This window comes from Hemibagrus wyckioides, linkage group LG06 (genome assembly GCF_019097595.1).
Source record: "Hemibagrus wyckioides isolate EC202008001 linkage group LG06, SWU_Hwy_1.0, whole genome shotgun sequence".
Taxonomy (NCBI): domain Eukaryota; kingdom Metazoa; phylum Chordata; class Actinopteri; order Siluriformes; family Bagridae; genus Hemibagrus; species Hemibagrus wyckioides.
This window is the reverse complement of record NC_080715.1, coordinates 5,920,803-5,934,646: the sequence shown is the minus strand read 5'-3', so window position 1 is coordinate 5,934,646 and position 13,844 is coordinate 5,920,803. Positions and strand designations below refer to the sequence as shown.

The 13,844-nt window shown below is 38.1% G+C and overlaps 1 protein-coding gene across 3 annotated transcripts in view; it reads right to left on the bottom strand.

The window, feature by feature from the left end:
• LOC131354241 (receptor tyrosine-protein kinase erbB-4-like) overlaps window positions 1–13,844 on the bottom strand; it is a 418,103-nt gene that overhangs the window by 19,611 nt on the left and 384,648 nt on the right. For all 3 annotated transcript variants that reach the window (XM_058391635.1, XM_058391636.1, XM_058391637.1), the window contains exon 21: window positions 1,039–1,194. In XM_058391635.1, the coding sequence (XP_058247618.1) occupies window positions 1,039–1,194 (156 nt within the window). The remainder of the gene's footprint in view (window positions 1–1,038; window positions 1,195–13,844) is intronic.

Below are 13,844 nucleotides of genomic sequence, written 5' to 3'. Positions count from 1 at the left end.
CAGGAAGCCTGTCTCATCTCAGGCATATTGTGGCAAAAAATCTAGTTAGCTAGCTAACACAAGTTGCTACCCTATATGATATAATGAATAGATTTTGGTGTTTTGATGTACTTTTTGGAAATTTTAAATTTGGTAAGACTTTTGCCTCTCTACTTCTTTTGAGTATCTGATATAAAACAGAATTCTGGCTCAATAAAAAAATCTGAAAATCTAATAAAAATAAACATGCAATGGTTTAAAAATTGTCGTATCGTAATACCTTATTACCTTATGGCATAAGCCATTGGTAATTCTTGATGTTTCCCCCATGCCTGTTCCCTTAATCAAACCCTTAACTCAAACACAGAGCTAAACAGAACTGTTAAAGCCAGACTTCCTTTTTAAAATGGGAAACATGTTGTACTTGTCTGCATCAGTTCAGCTCTTGAAGAGGTTTAAAGCATCTTCCTCAAGAGAGTGCAAACATGTAGGGCTCCGCATTACGGCTGGTTAGGGCTAAATGGAAAGGTTTGATTCACTTTGAGGCAGAATTGATTGTTACATGGGGGACTGAAGAGGCGAGCAGTTCCTATTTATATGAGAGCAGCATGGTGCAGTTGCCTACACTCCAACAATCATCTGGCCAATGTAGAGTTCAGGAAAGGGCATGGGCAAGTTTGCAGTGTTTGACTCTGGGGTTTGGAATGAGAAAGTGAGACAGGAAGAGAATAACAGAGGGAGTTAAGAAGTGCAGAGCGAGTGTTTGAATATGGATAAGAGGAATGTGGGCTCTTGTGGGACAGCTAATTTACAAGTTGATTATGTAGCGAGTGCTGTAAATTAACCTGTCATACCAGCCGGTGTTTCTAAAACCAAGAGACCATCAAGGGATGCATATTAAGCATGCCGCATCTCTCGATTACTTCCAAACAACATCGGATTAACTTGTTTTGCTGTCAGACACAGAGCACACCTGCTAAGTCCCGAGTCGCAGAGGAGCCAAATTAGAAACAACACACACCCCCAACAAACCAGGCGGACACCACAAGACGCACTGACCTTCCCCCCGTCTGCATTGTATTCCTTTTCATCTGCGTCCAGCAGCCTTGCCAGACCAAAGTCTGTGATCTTGATGTGGTTAGGGGATTTGACCAGCACATTCCTGGCTGCCAGGTCCCGGTGCACCAGCCTCCGCTCTTCCAGATACATCATCCCCTGTGAAGGTGAAGGACACAGCAAACTGTCAGATAGGGCTTAAATTACAGGAAATAGTAAAGGACACTAAAATTCATGGAGAGCCAGTCAACCTTCAACTCAACCCTCTGCTGTCAAGACCCGAGAATTCAGAGGGCTATGGAATGAAAATGAAGTTGACCCTTTAACAGGATACCTGCCAGTGGATTTTGAGTTCCTTCTGCTGGATCATGATTGGCTGGTACTGCTCCTTTACAAGCAGTCATTAAGATAGGACCAAAGCAAAAGATCCCTGGTAGTATTTCAACAAATCTAGGTAAACTGGATATTCCCCTGGATGGCTAATGAACCATCCAATATTTCAAATCTTAGTATAATACCTGAAATATTTGTAGTGCAGGAGCACCAAGGGACAGCAGTAGCTCTGTGGATAAGACAATGAACTTTTGATAAGAAGGCCAAACTGATACACAAATGTGATAAACATAAGTCTCTTTGGATAGGGATGTCTGCAAGATGCTGCAAACGTAGAATCCATTGTAATATAAGATGGGAAAATCTAACATGAAGATACCAGGCTTCCTTGCATCTCTATTGTTTAATAATGGATTTATAGTCTAAATATTAGCTACCTACATCCACTCTTGTCCACAAAGAGCCGGTGTGGGTGGAGGTTTTCATTCCAACATAGCAGGTGGTGCACTTTATCCCACCTGTTTAATCACTTCAGTTTGGCTTTCAATGGACTATCAGATGTGGCTCCTGCTTGGCTGGAATTAAAACCTGTACCCACAACAACTTGCTGCAGATAAGACCTACTTGGACACCTGATCAGAGGGTTCAAATCCCAGGTCAACCAAGCTTACCAGGTACCCTCAAGAGGACATGTTTCATACCTTTGGTACGTAAACCCTACTTTGTGAGAAGGTGCATGTGGTGTACTTTTAGAGTACATCAATGGTCCTTAAAGATGAATTATGTACCTTAATTGATTTTAAAGAGCTGTAAAGATGAATCTCAAATGTAAATGATGTACCCTTGATGGTACCACCAGAGCAAGAAGGAAACAGGTACACAATACCTTCGTGGTTAAGGCATTGGACTACTGATTGGAAGGTTGTGAGTTCCCAGGTTCATCAAGCTACCACTGCTGGACCCTTGAGCAATTCCCCTAACCCTCAATTGCTCAGGTGTATAAAATGAGATAAATTGTAAGTCACTCTGGATGAGGGCATCTGTGAAATGCCAGAAACGTAAATGTTCTAAGAGTATAATGTCCTGGATATCTCCTGCACATGGGAATCAGTCAGTCAGTCATCTGAAATCTCTCTGCTAGACCATCCAGCTCAGTGATCCAGCAAAAAAAACTGTACTGTTGTGATAATTAATCAAGATTGTTGACAGGGAAAGGGATCAAGCCCTTCTCGCTAGGCGATTCTCACGCATGGACACATATCTCTCTGAACAATGAGAACTCGATGCATTGATTTTCTGGAGGAGCAAACAATGCATGTAATTGATTTAAGTGTGATCCGCAGCATGGAGGCCTTTCGCCATAGAGTTCTGCTTTTGTGAGAAATTGGCCCTGACTGCAGCTTTCGAGTGCCCTTGAGCTGCAGGATGGATGAAATTTAAATTGTAATGTGATTGGAGGGGAGGAAAAAAAAACATTTCTCTCAATGCAAGAACCCCTGATCCATATTATAGAAGGAAAGCTGAGCAATCTCAGATATTCATTGCAAGTTTGTATAGGCAAGTTACACATTTTCTTCAAAAGGTGAGCAGGCTGTCTGGGAACAGGGAACATGTTCTGATCGGATGACCGCATCAGCATACTTAGAAAGACAAACACTGCTTTCAAGAAAATCTTTTTATCACATAAACCCTGGTGAATATCAACAAGACAGCTATTTTTACACATTTGCCAATCAACATGAATAAAATTATGAAAAAATGAGCCACGTATTAATAAATGGCTCCTCCTACTACTTGTGTTTTCACTAACCAACCCCACCCACTTGATATGTATTGGCTCATAATGAGGGGTGATTCTAGTAGGTGTAAATGCTAAGAATAGACTATAAATATTGGCACCTTTGGAAATCAGTTGCAGTTACAGGATAAAGGTGTCAATATAAGGTAAGGTGGAACATAATTAGAGTAGACAATCATCTGCTAATAATTAACACCGATCATGTATTAGTAAAGCACATGAATGAAGCTGTTGGGCTACTGTTTGAATCCCAGGTCCACCAAGCCGCCACTGCTGGGCCCTTGAGCAAAGCCCTTAACCCTCAATTGCTCAACAGTATAAATAATGAGCTAAAAATGCAAGTCTCTTTGGATATAGGCGTCTGCCAAAATGGGAAATTTTGTGACCTCAGTTTCCAAGATGGGCAGAGACAGAGTTTCTGTGCTGAATGACAGATTTTGTTTATTATTCTAAATGGAGATAATTGTTAGCATTAGTCATTTATGTAGATATATTACACTATTACAATAGCTTGAATTTGATCAAAATTCCATTATCATCAGCAAGCTAGCTCACTGAGTCATTGTGTTATGGTGTCAAACTAAAAAAATTAAATAAAAATAACGAAATATGTATGACTGAATTTTGCATAATCCATGTTTCATGTTTTTTTTTTTTTTGTCTGACAACAAAACATCTGAGCATGACATACTCATAATTATGACTTCAGAAGTGGGAAGTATAATAAGGATAATTCTGACAGTACATGAAGGCAGTATAATTAACAAACACGGATGACATGTGCATGGAAAAACAAAATAAACTAGAAAAGTTCAGAGCAAAACCTTTATATAACTCCAGCCAGCAAATACCTGCCAGACACATCACTTTTAAACATATTGAGAGAAAATAAAGATTTGTCCCAGACTCCAGTAATTATAAAAGATAATATTTGTCATGCAAGGCAAAGAAAACTTTAGCTAAAACTTTATCTAGGTCACAAATACGCTACATTATCATACAATTGTTTGCTTTCCTTGGTCTGTAATAACACATTCAAGTAGCTAATTAGCTTGCGATAGGTTATTATATTCCATTAACGTCAGCACTGAAATGCTGTAAATGTAGATTGAATCTGTTGGAATATAGGATGGGAAAATATAACAAGAAGATACAGGGCTTCCTTGCAGCTCCTCATTTATATTGTTTATTGATGGATTTTTAATCTATATATATTAGATTCATATCCCTACGTATACCAGGGGTGTCCAATCTTATCCATCTCCACAAAGGGCCTGTGTGGGTGGAGGTTTTCATTCCAACCTAGCAGGTGGTGCACCTTATCCCACCTGTTTAATCAGTTCAATTTGGCTTTCAATGGACTATCAGATGTGGCTCCTGCTTGGTTGGAATTAAAACCTGTACCCACACCAGCTCTCTGCAGATAGGACCTACTTGGACACCTGATCAAAGGGTTCAAATCCCAGGTCAACCAAGCTACCACTGCTGGGCCCCTGAGCAAGGCCCTTAACCCTCAGTTGCCCAGTTGTATATAATGAGATCAATTGTAAGTCTCTCTCTGGATAAAGGTGTCTGCCAAATGCCAGAACTAAAATGAAACAAAACAGACTTTATTTTGAAACTAGAATGAATTTCCTGGTTTTTCACTTTTTGATCATATAGAGGTTATTTTCTAATCACATTATCCAGTGTCACCAAGCTGAGGATGGCTCATGACCGTGTGCATCATATATTTTGGCTTCATGCTAATGTTTAGTGTGTTTGGCTGCCCCAGTGTCTGACTAGCAGAAATACTTCTATATTGTAGCTCTATATCACTAGTAAATGCCACACTCTAACTGAAAAATGCTGCTCTGTAAGCCTGTAAGGAACAACAGTCACTAGAGGGAAAGAACCCCAGGAATGTAGCCAAGTTAAAGTCAGTTGTGAAGGAGAGTCTAACGTGAGCGTAGTCGTAGGTAAGCTGGTTAGGAATCCAAAGACTAGTTTGTTTCACAGAAGCATCCACTTGAATAAAATTGCAAACAATGAAATAGATTTATTTTATGTGATATGAAGCTGGAGGCCATTGTGTTGCTACAACAAGAAAAAAAACCCATTAGCAACAACCTGATAATATTTATTTCCACTAATTATAATCAGAATAAACTGTAAAGTGAAAAGGTGTTCCTCAAGGATCAATTCTAGGCCATTATGTTATGTTATGTTATGTTATATTATATTATATTATATTATATTATATTATATTATATTATATTATATTATATTATATTATATTATATTATATTATGCAAATCTTAGGTACTTCTGGAAAATAAAAAGCAAAAATGTGCATCAAGTGCTTTTATTTCCATCAATTTATGAAGCTGCTGTAAAATTTATCATTACATATTATAGCGTAATTGTAGAATGTTTTCGAATTTGTAATACACTGCTTCATAAACCAAACACATAATAACTGAAGTCGGCTTCAGAGGCGAGTAAACATTTAGTTTCAACAAATTTATCTATTTAACTACAGACTGCATCTTTTTGTTCCGCCATGTTTTCCTACTGACACAACCCAAACTCTGAAACTCAGACCAGTTATGACTTCGTGGTGAGTTTCATGTGTGTTCCAGTTGTAAGTACGACATGACTAGAATGCACTCTGATTATGGAGAAAGGGAAGGGTTTTCAGATTATTTAATAATAATTATATTAAAAAAATACACAAATAACATGCAAATGATTTCTGCAGGGTATATCTACCATACTTTTATGTCTTGTATTCATAAAACAGAAAACTATCAACGACCACCAGCTTTGTGAAGCTCAACATTGTTAAAAACTTTTTGGTTTGTTTGTTTTTTGACCTCTGGATGTTCCCTGGTAAACTAGCAGATAGCATGCTCTTAGCCACTGGAGGGTTGCACAAGTTAATGTGCTCTCAATGCTGGTACCAAGCCCGGAAATGGGAAGGGTTGCGTAAGGAAGGGCATTTGGAGTAACAAATTAAGCCAGAATAAAAAAATACGGGTTGGTGATCTGCTGTAGTGCCCCTGATGGAGGTCAAAACATCTTCAGATGTTCTTTTTATGAAGTATACTTGGGTCTGAGAAAGGTTCTACATGAATTACACATGTATTCTTACTATTTATTAGTCTGAATAGCTCTTTGTGACACAATGCTCAATGGTTTCTTTCCCCGTTGAACAGATTTACAAAAGTGAAGTTATAGGTAGCTAATGGAAGAGACATTGGTGAGATTATGCTAGCTTTGACAAGATGTGCCATATACCTCAGACATCTGGGGTCTGTGAGTTCTGAAATTCACCACTGTTTTTTTTCCAGAGGATTCTATTTTGGTATCTTTAAGACTGTTTTTAATCTAAACAGGACACGTAGAAATGCTTCTCACTTCTGTTCACATTTATTTGGAAAGATCCAGTATGGCCTTGAGAATTACCTGATGAACTGAATCAGGTGTGTTAAATTAGGGGGAAAAATATGCGAGACTACCATGAGGTCCACAGAACAGATGCCTCGGTTCCTGAATTTGGTTCCCGTTTACTCTCTAGTGTGCTGTTTGAGATGCAGCCATTTTGTAGCGCTGTCGGAATTTGTTCAGCTTAATTTCATGCAGCTTGATATTTTACACAAAAAATGCACAGCAATCCCCAGTTTCTTAAACATGGTCAAGAAATGCAGACACTTTACGCTTAGGAGTTTACTAAAGTAAACACTGACAATTGACCAAAGACCAATCAATCAATCAATCAATAGTCAAATAAATAAATAAATAAATAAATAAATAAATAATATAAAATAAAATAAAATAAAATAAAATAAAATAAAATAAAATAAAATAAAATAAATGACCATCTCACTATCTCAAAAGCCATTGCAATAAAATGTTTAATAGATAGATAGATAGATAGATAGATAGATAGATAGATAGATAGATAGATAGATAGATGGATGGATGGATGGATGGATGGATGGATGGATGGATGGATGGATGACCACCCAGAGCATCATTAGTCTACTACATTACAACATTAGGCTAGCTAGTTAACAAGCCAAAAAATGAGCTGTGTGACATAAAGTAGTAAAAAATAGAAATCAACTGCTTTTCCCCTTGATTTGATCAAGTTTTTAAACACTTAAACATTTTTCACCTTGATTTGTCCATAAGCACATGTTAAAGCACAAGTCGAGACCCTTGCAATTATGAGAATGTGTCAATCGAGGGACATTTCATCTTCATTAGACTTTTTTCTGTTCAAAAAAATGTATAAAAAATTCTTTATAGCCATGCTGCAATACATTACCCACAAACCAGGCAGCGCAAATGTTTTACAATCTCCTCTTTATATCCCTCTATTTGGAAGTAAATTAGCCTGATTAAAGCTTCTCATACTAGTTTTCCTCACAGACCTGTATGTGCTGGAAATGTTGAAATCCAGAACACTTCCCATGCTGCTCTATGTCTCTGATAAACCCAGCTAAAGCAAAGGGCAGCTTGAGACCACAGGCTCTTGTTCAAAGCCAGACTGACTAGGCTCTTGGTTAGGCATGATTAATGAAATGATAACACTTTAGCGGCAGAGTTATGGCCCGCTTCCTGCTCGGAGACGCTCTCGTCCTGTGATATTCATCAATGATTCAAGGAGAAATGCTAATCAGACTCTTATTACTGAGTGGCCTGTTTGAGGTGGCTTTCACGCTGTCATGGCTCTCAAGCACACTCCCATTTTGTCTGCCATACTAAATCTTTCCTTAGCAAGCAAATGTAATCCTGGATAAGAAAAAGGATTGAATGGGGGTTGGGGGTTGTCTTGGGAAGAGAAAGAAACGGGGGAGAAAAAGAGGAAATTCTTTGTCAAAACTACTTATTTGTTTGTTTGTTTGTTTGTTTTATCTTCACATAAGTAGGCTTCATATCCATTTTAATAAATTTAAAACAAATTATTGATTCCAGAATTAACATTATTGATTACTTCCAGAAATAAAAATAAAAAACGAGATATTTGGTGACAGACTGAATGTTTATACCTGCTATATTGTATGTCATGGCAGGAATGAACTTGTTTTCTTTGATATTCCTTAACACAAATAGATAAAAAGTACAAGGCAAAGGAATACTCATCACATTTATTATTATACCACAGTTATTATTGGGCTATCTATCTATCTATCTATCTATCTATCTATCTATCTATCTATCTATCTATCTATCTATCTATCTATCTATCTATCTGGCAATGATATCAGTTATTAGAGACGCTAAGACCCATTTTTAAGTGTCCCATCTTAATGGGCAAATGCTACACAAAACAGCCAATACTGTGTGTCTTTATGTGCATATGCTCTTCAAACATATACTGATGAGCCTTCATACATTTTTATTCAAAAATATAAATCATGCTCTGCGTTAGCAATTTTCAAGGCAATTAGGCAGCGGAAAATGGATGAGTCGCCAATAATTACAGCCGGCAGTCTGAGCGGATGTAAATAAGCAGAGGTTACTCAAGTTAGGAGAAGTATGAAAGTGAGTCCTCAGATAGCTTTGTTTGTGTGCTTCGTTTTCTTCTGCTGTTTGTTGCTTAGTGGAGTGAGGAAAGACGGAAGAAAAAGAGAGATGAGGTTTAATTAGCTGAGAGACAGAGAGAGAGAGAGAGAGAGAGAGAGAGAACTGATCTCCTAAAATCTTTGAAATCATTTCTACAGAGATTTCTGTGTAGACCGACTGAAACAATAATTGTGACACTTAAGAACATTAGTAACAAAAATGTACAGTATACTATAAACTAGTCAATGTTGATGATTCACATAAGACCTCAATACTTTACCCCTGATACCTCAATACTTTACCCCTGATACCTCAATACTTTACCCCTGATACCTCAATACTTTACACGTGATACCTCAATACTTTACCCCTGATACCTCAATACTTTACCCCTGATACCTCAATGCTTTACACATGATACCTCAATACTTTACCCCTGATACCTCAATGCTTTACACATGATACCTCAATACCTTACCCCTGATACCTCAATGCTTTACACATGATACCTCAATACCTTACCCCTGATACCTCAATACTTTACACATGATACCTCAATACTTTACACATGATACCTCAATACTTTACCCCTGATACCTCAATGCTTTACACATGATACCTCAATACCTTACCCCTGATACCTCAATACTTTACACATGATACCTCAATACTTTACACATGATACCTCAATACTTTACCCCTGATACCTCAATGCTTTACACATGATACCTCAATACTTTACCCCTGATACCTCAATGCTTTACACATGATACCTCAATACCTTACCCCTGATACCTCAATGCTTTACACATGATACCTCAATACCTTACCCCTGATACCTCAATGCTTTACACATGATACCTCAATACCTTACCCCTGATACCTCAATACTTTACACATGATACCTCAATACCTTACCCCTGATACCTCAATACTTTACACATGATACCTCAATACCTTACCCCTGATACCTCAATACTTTACACATGATACCTCAATACTTTACACATGATACCTCAATACCTTACCCCTGATACCTCAATACTTTACACATGATACCTCAATACCTTACCCCTGATACCTCAATACTTTACACATGATACCTCAATACTTTACACATGATACCTCAATACTTTACACATGATACCTCAATACTTTACACATGATACCTCAATACATGTCTATCACTTTTTAAGACAGACTAGCAGTAGTTAAAGATTTCTGATCATTAATCATATTTGTTTTGAACTGGCACATACTTATGACAGTGTTTAAACAACATACAGTAACTAACCGCCTAACAACCACATCCACTACAACTTATTAAATTATGTACTCAGGCCCATGAAGGCTGTTCAACATTCTGTCATTGTGCTCTATTCAGATTTACGCCACCCGCCTCGTAATCCGAACACCAAATCACCAAATATCTGCAGCTCACCATCACACCCCTGTTCTAATGCATTATCTCACCAAGCTGACAGGACAACAATGTCTGTTGTGCTTTTCTCCCTGGTGTTAATAGAGAGCCTGTCTTCATCTCAATTGTCCCATCGGGGCCGGGAGCCAAGGCCTCGGCTCTCGCAGTGTGTTTAAATCAGATTAGCTCGGGTCGATCGATACTCACCCTCATTACAATGAGTCATGAGATGGCTTTGCAGTGCAGTATTTCTGTCAAACACAACACAGAGCCACGTATCACCAAGCAGCGATGGTATTTCACTCAGGTCCCAAATGGAAAGTCTAGGCAAAGGTCCTGCGGGTCATTAGTTCTTCCTTATGGCTGTTTCCACACTGTACTGCTGATCACACTGTTTTCATTTACTTACACTGAACTGTTTATCCATTATGCATCTTTGCACTACACATAACACATAACGCTGTCTTTGCACTGGTGTATACTTCATCCATAATCTATTTTATATATATATTGTACCATATAATCAATCATATATAATTGCACGTTGCACATAATGTACATTGTCATTGACCGTCACATGATCACAAGCATACCTAATAATTTTTCCCTTTTTATTTTTTCCTCACTCATTCTCTCTTTCTCTCTCTCTGTCCGTTTCTGTCAAGCTATACGTCCCAGAGTGACCACCTGCCCGAGCTATCCAGACACTCTACCCCTGGTTGGAGTCTTGTGGCTTGGTGGTGCTCACTGCTGCTAGGGATAGATCTGCGTGGTCAGCCCATGACCCAGGGGACTGTTGTGGATAGAACCACATGGAGACTAGCACTCCTTCTATGTTTCATCAGTCAAGGAATTAGTGCTAAGTCTATAATGAACTCAGAAATCACGCTGACCTATTAGTTCCTCAGGAGCTCTTGGTTGCACAAGTGCATGTGTATATAATCTGTTGAAGAAAGGACATTATTTGCATTTACATTATTTACTGTCCAGTGTCGCCCAAATGAGGATGAGGTTCCCTTCAGATCCCTGCCATAGTAACTTAACTTTAAACTTAATAATTGTTATTAAATGTCTCTTTAATAACTGCTGCTTTGAGACAATGTCCATTGTTAAAAGTGCTATATAAATAAATTAAATGTAATATAATTGTCATATGCCAGTGCCTCTGTAGGAACAGAATACAGACACAAATGTAGGGACAAAATGGAATTAACTAGAAATGAACTAAACAGACACAGAAGAACAAACACTAGGGGGAGAAAAAAACTAAGCAACAAAAATCAGTTCCTGTCAGACTTTTCCAGAATTTTCTCCACAACATACACAACCTCAGTTAAATTTCTGCACAGTACATCACACTAAAACTACACACATCTGCACTTTATTCACAACAGTCGTACTGTTCTGCCACCTGTCTGTGTTCATCTATTAGATTTTTATATTTTTTCTACAGATTTCTTTTCTTTTATTATTTATTTATTATCTATTATTGTTATTATTATTATTATTATTATTATTATTACTAAAAAATATTTAGTTATTGTTTCAGGGAGTTTTTCCTTCACCATCGTTGCTGCTAGCTTGCTCAGTAGGGATAAATTTAAATAGAATTTTTTTAAAAATTTATATCCTGAATTTATGTTTGTGTGAAGCTGCTGTGTAATAAAATTCAATTGAATTTAGTCTGTTATTCTACTAAATATTCGATTTTTATCATAATTTTATTTTTAGACTATTTTTCTTCTATTTTTTATGATATTTCACTGCATCTTGCATTCAGCCTGGTTGTTTATAAGACTAATAAAATTTTAAAATGTTTATTATTTTTGGCAGTATTTCCTTCATTCAGTAGGCACTTTATCTTCAGTATGGATCCGGAGCGAATCTCGAGAACAGTGGATGGGCTGGATCTATACAACCGTAGTGTGTGTTTGATTTTAACCAATTCAACTTCCTGCATGTTTTTGGGAGACTAAAACCCTGAGGAAATCAACACGGACACTGAGATGCTGTGAAACTCGGAGAAAGCCGAGCTCAAGGTCAAACCTGGGACCCTGGAGAATTCCGAATACAGCATGTGGATTAGGATACAGTGCGACTATCAGCAATAAGCATAAACAAAACCTGGAATGTTACCGAGGTAGAAATTTTCACAAACACTGTCGCTTAGTCTTAGTCAAATTTGTCCTCAAGCTCTCACAACATGAACTTGGAACTGAAGAAGCAATTGTAGCAGAAGTGATATGGAAGATAAGGAAATTATTTGCATATAATAAACGTCATATAGTCATCATACTGTATAGTACAGATTTTCTTCAGTTCCAGCCACAGATTTAGTTCCTACTGACAATTAGTTCACGTTTCTTGTTTGAGGTGGTATCTACAGTCTTAACCCATCTTATTTGACTTCTTGGTGAACGTCACGAGACACTATAAAGGAAAATAAAGCTTAGATTGGTGTGTCTTCTTGTCAAAGTGCACATCACGTATTCTGTTGCAGAGCCACCAATGAATATGGCCACCAGGGTCAACAAATCCCATGTATGCAATCACCAGACTTTTATTTGAGCTTGTTTCCCAGTTATCTGTCTCTTACCCGTACTTAAACCATTTTTTTTGCCACAAGATATACGATCAATTTGGTGCACTCTCCTCCAGGTGAGACCATGAGGCCAAATATATTACTTACTAAGTCTTTGGATTTCTCTTAATAAGATTGACCTGTGTCTTAGATTAAGTCAATTTGTCTTTATTTGTCACATATACATTACTGCACAGTAAAACTCTTTCTTTGCATAGCCCATCCTTGGGGGTTGGGGTCAGAGCACAGGGTCAGCATGATGCAGCACCCCTGGAGCAGTGAGGTTTGGGGACCTAACTCAATGGCCCAACAGTGGTAGCTTGGCAGTGCTGGGACTTGAATCCAAATCTTCTGGTCTGTGACCCAGAGCCTTAACCACATGAGCTACCACTGCCCCCAGACTGTTTTGTGTCTGTTCCATTACTTTTGCCTATTCCTATTTTTGTGACTGCTTTCCATATTTCTGGATCCTTTGTTTTCGTGTGCCCCTGCCATCTTGTACTCACTTTACCTGTGGAAGTGTTATGTTGTTTGCACCTTGTTTTTGTATTAAACTCGATCTGCACTTGCATCTTACCTCCATAGTGACAGTTCCCCCAGGGGGTGGGTGGATTTGTTGCTTCACTAATCAGAAAATCATTAATAATCAATCAAACAACTAATTTTCACACTGATTAAATAGAATAACGAGGCCAAGAGTAACAACTGATAAGTTCTATGGGTCTGTGGGTCAGAGCGCTAATTCAATCCCAGCCTTTTTACAAAACCCAGCCTGCTTCTGCTTTCCAGACTGCATTTCAGATAAAAAAAAACAACGTAAAAATAAATCATATGTCGAAGTTCGCCGCTTTGATCGTTATTACATTTCCAGACTTCCCTTCTTAAAACCGTCCTGATTCAATTAAGCGCTTGACGTTTGCTCTTTCTGAAATATGACCTCCTTCATCAGAGGCGACGCAAATGTTTTTTGTTAAATATTAAAGCTACATCTCCGTTTTTTTTCCCCCAGATTGTTTTGCCATCCGTTTTATTAGTCTTCGGGAAGACTCGTCTCTTTCTTTAGACGTCCGGCGTATATAAAGAGGAAAACCCGAGTGAGAGCAGAAGTGTGAGGAGGTTCCTGA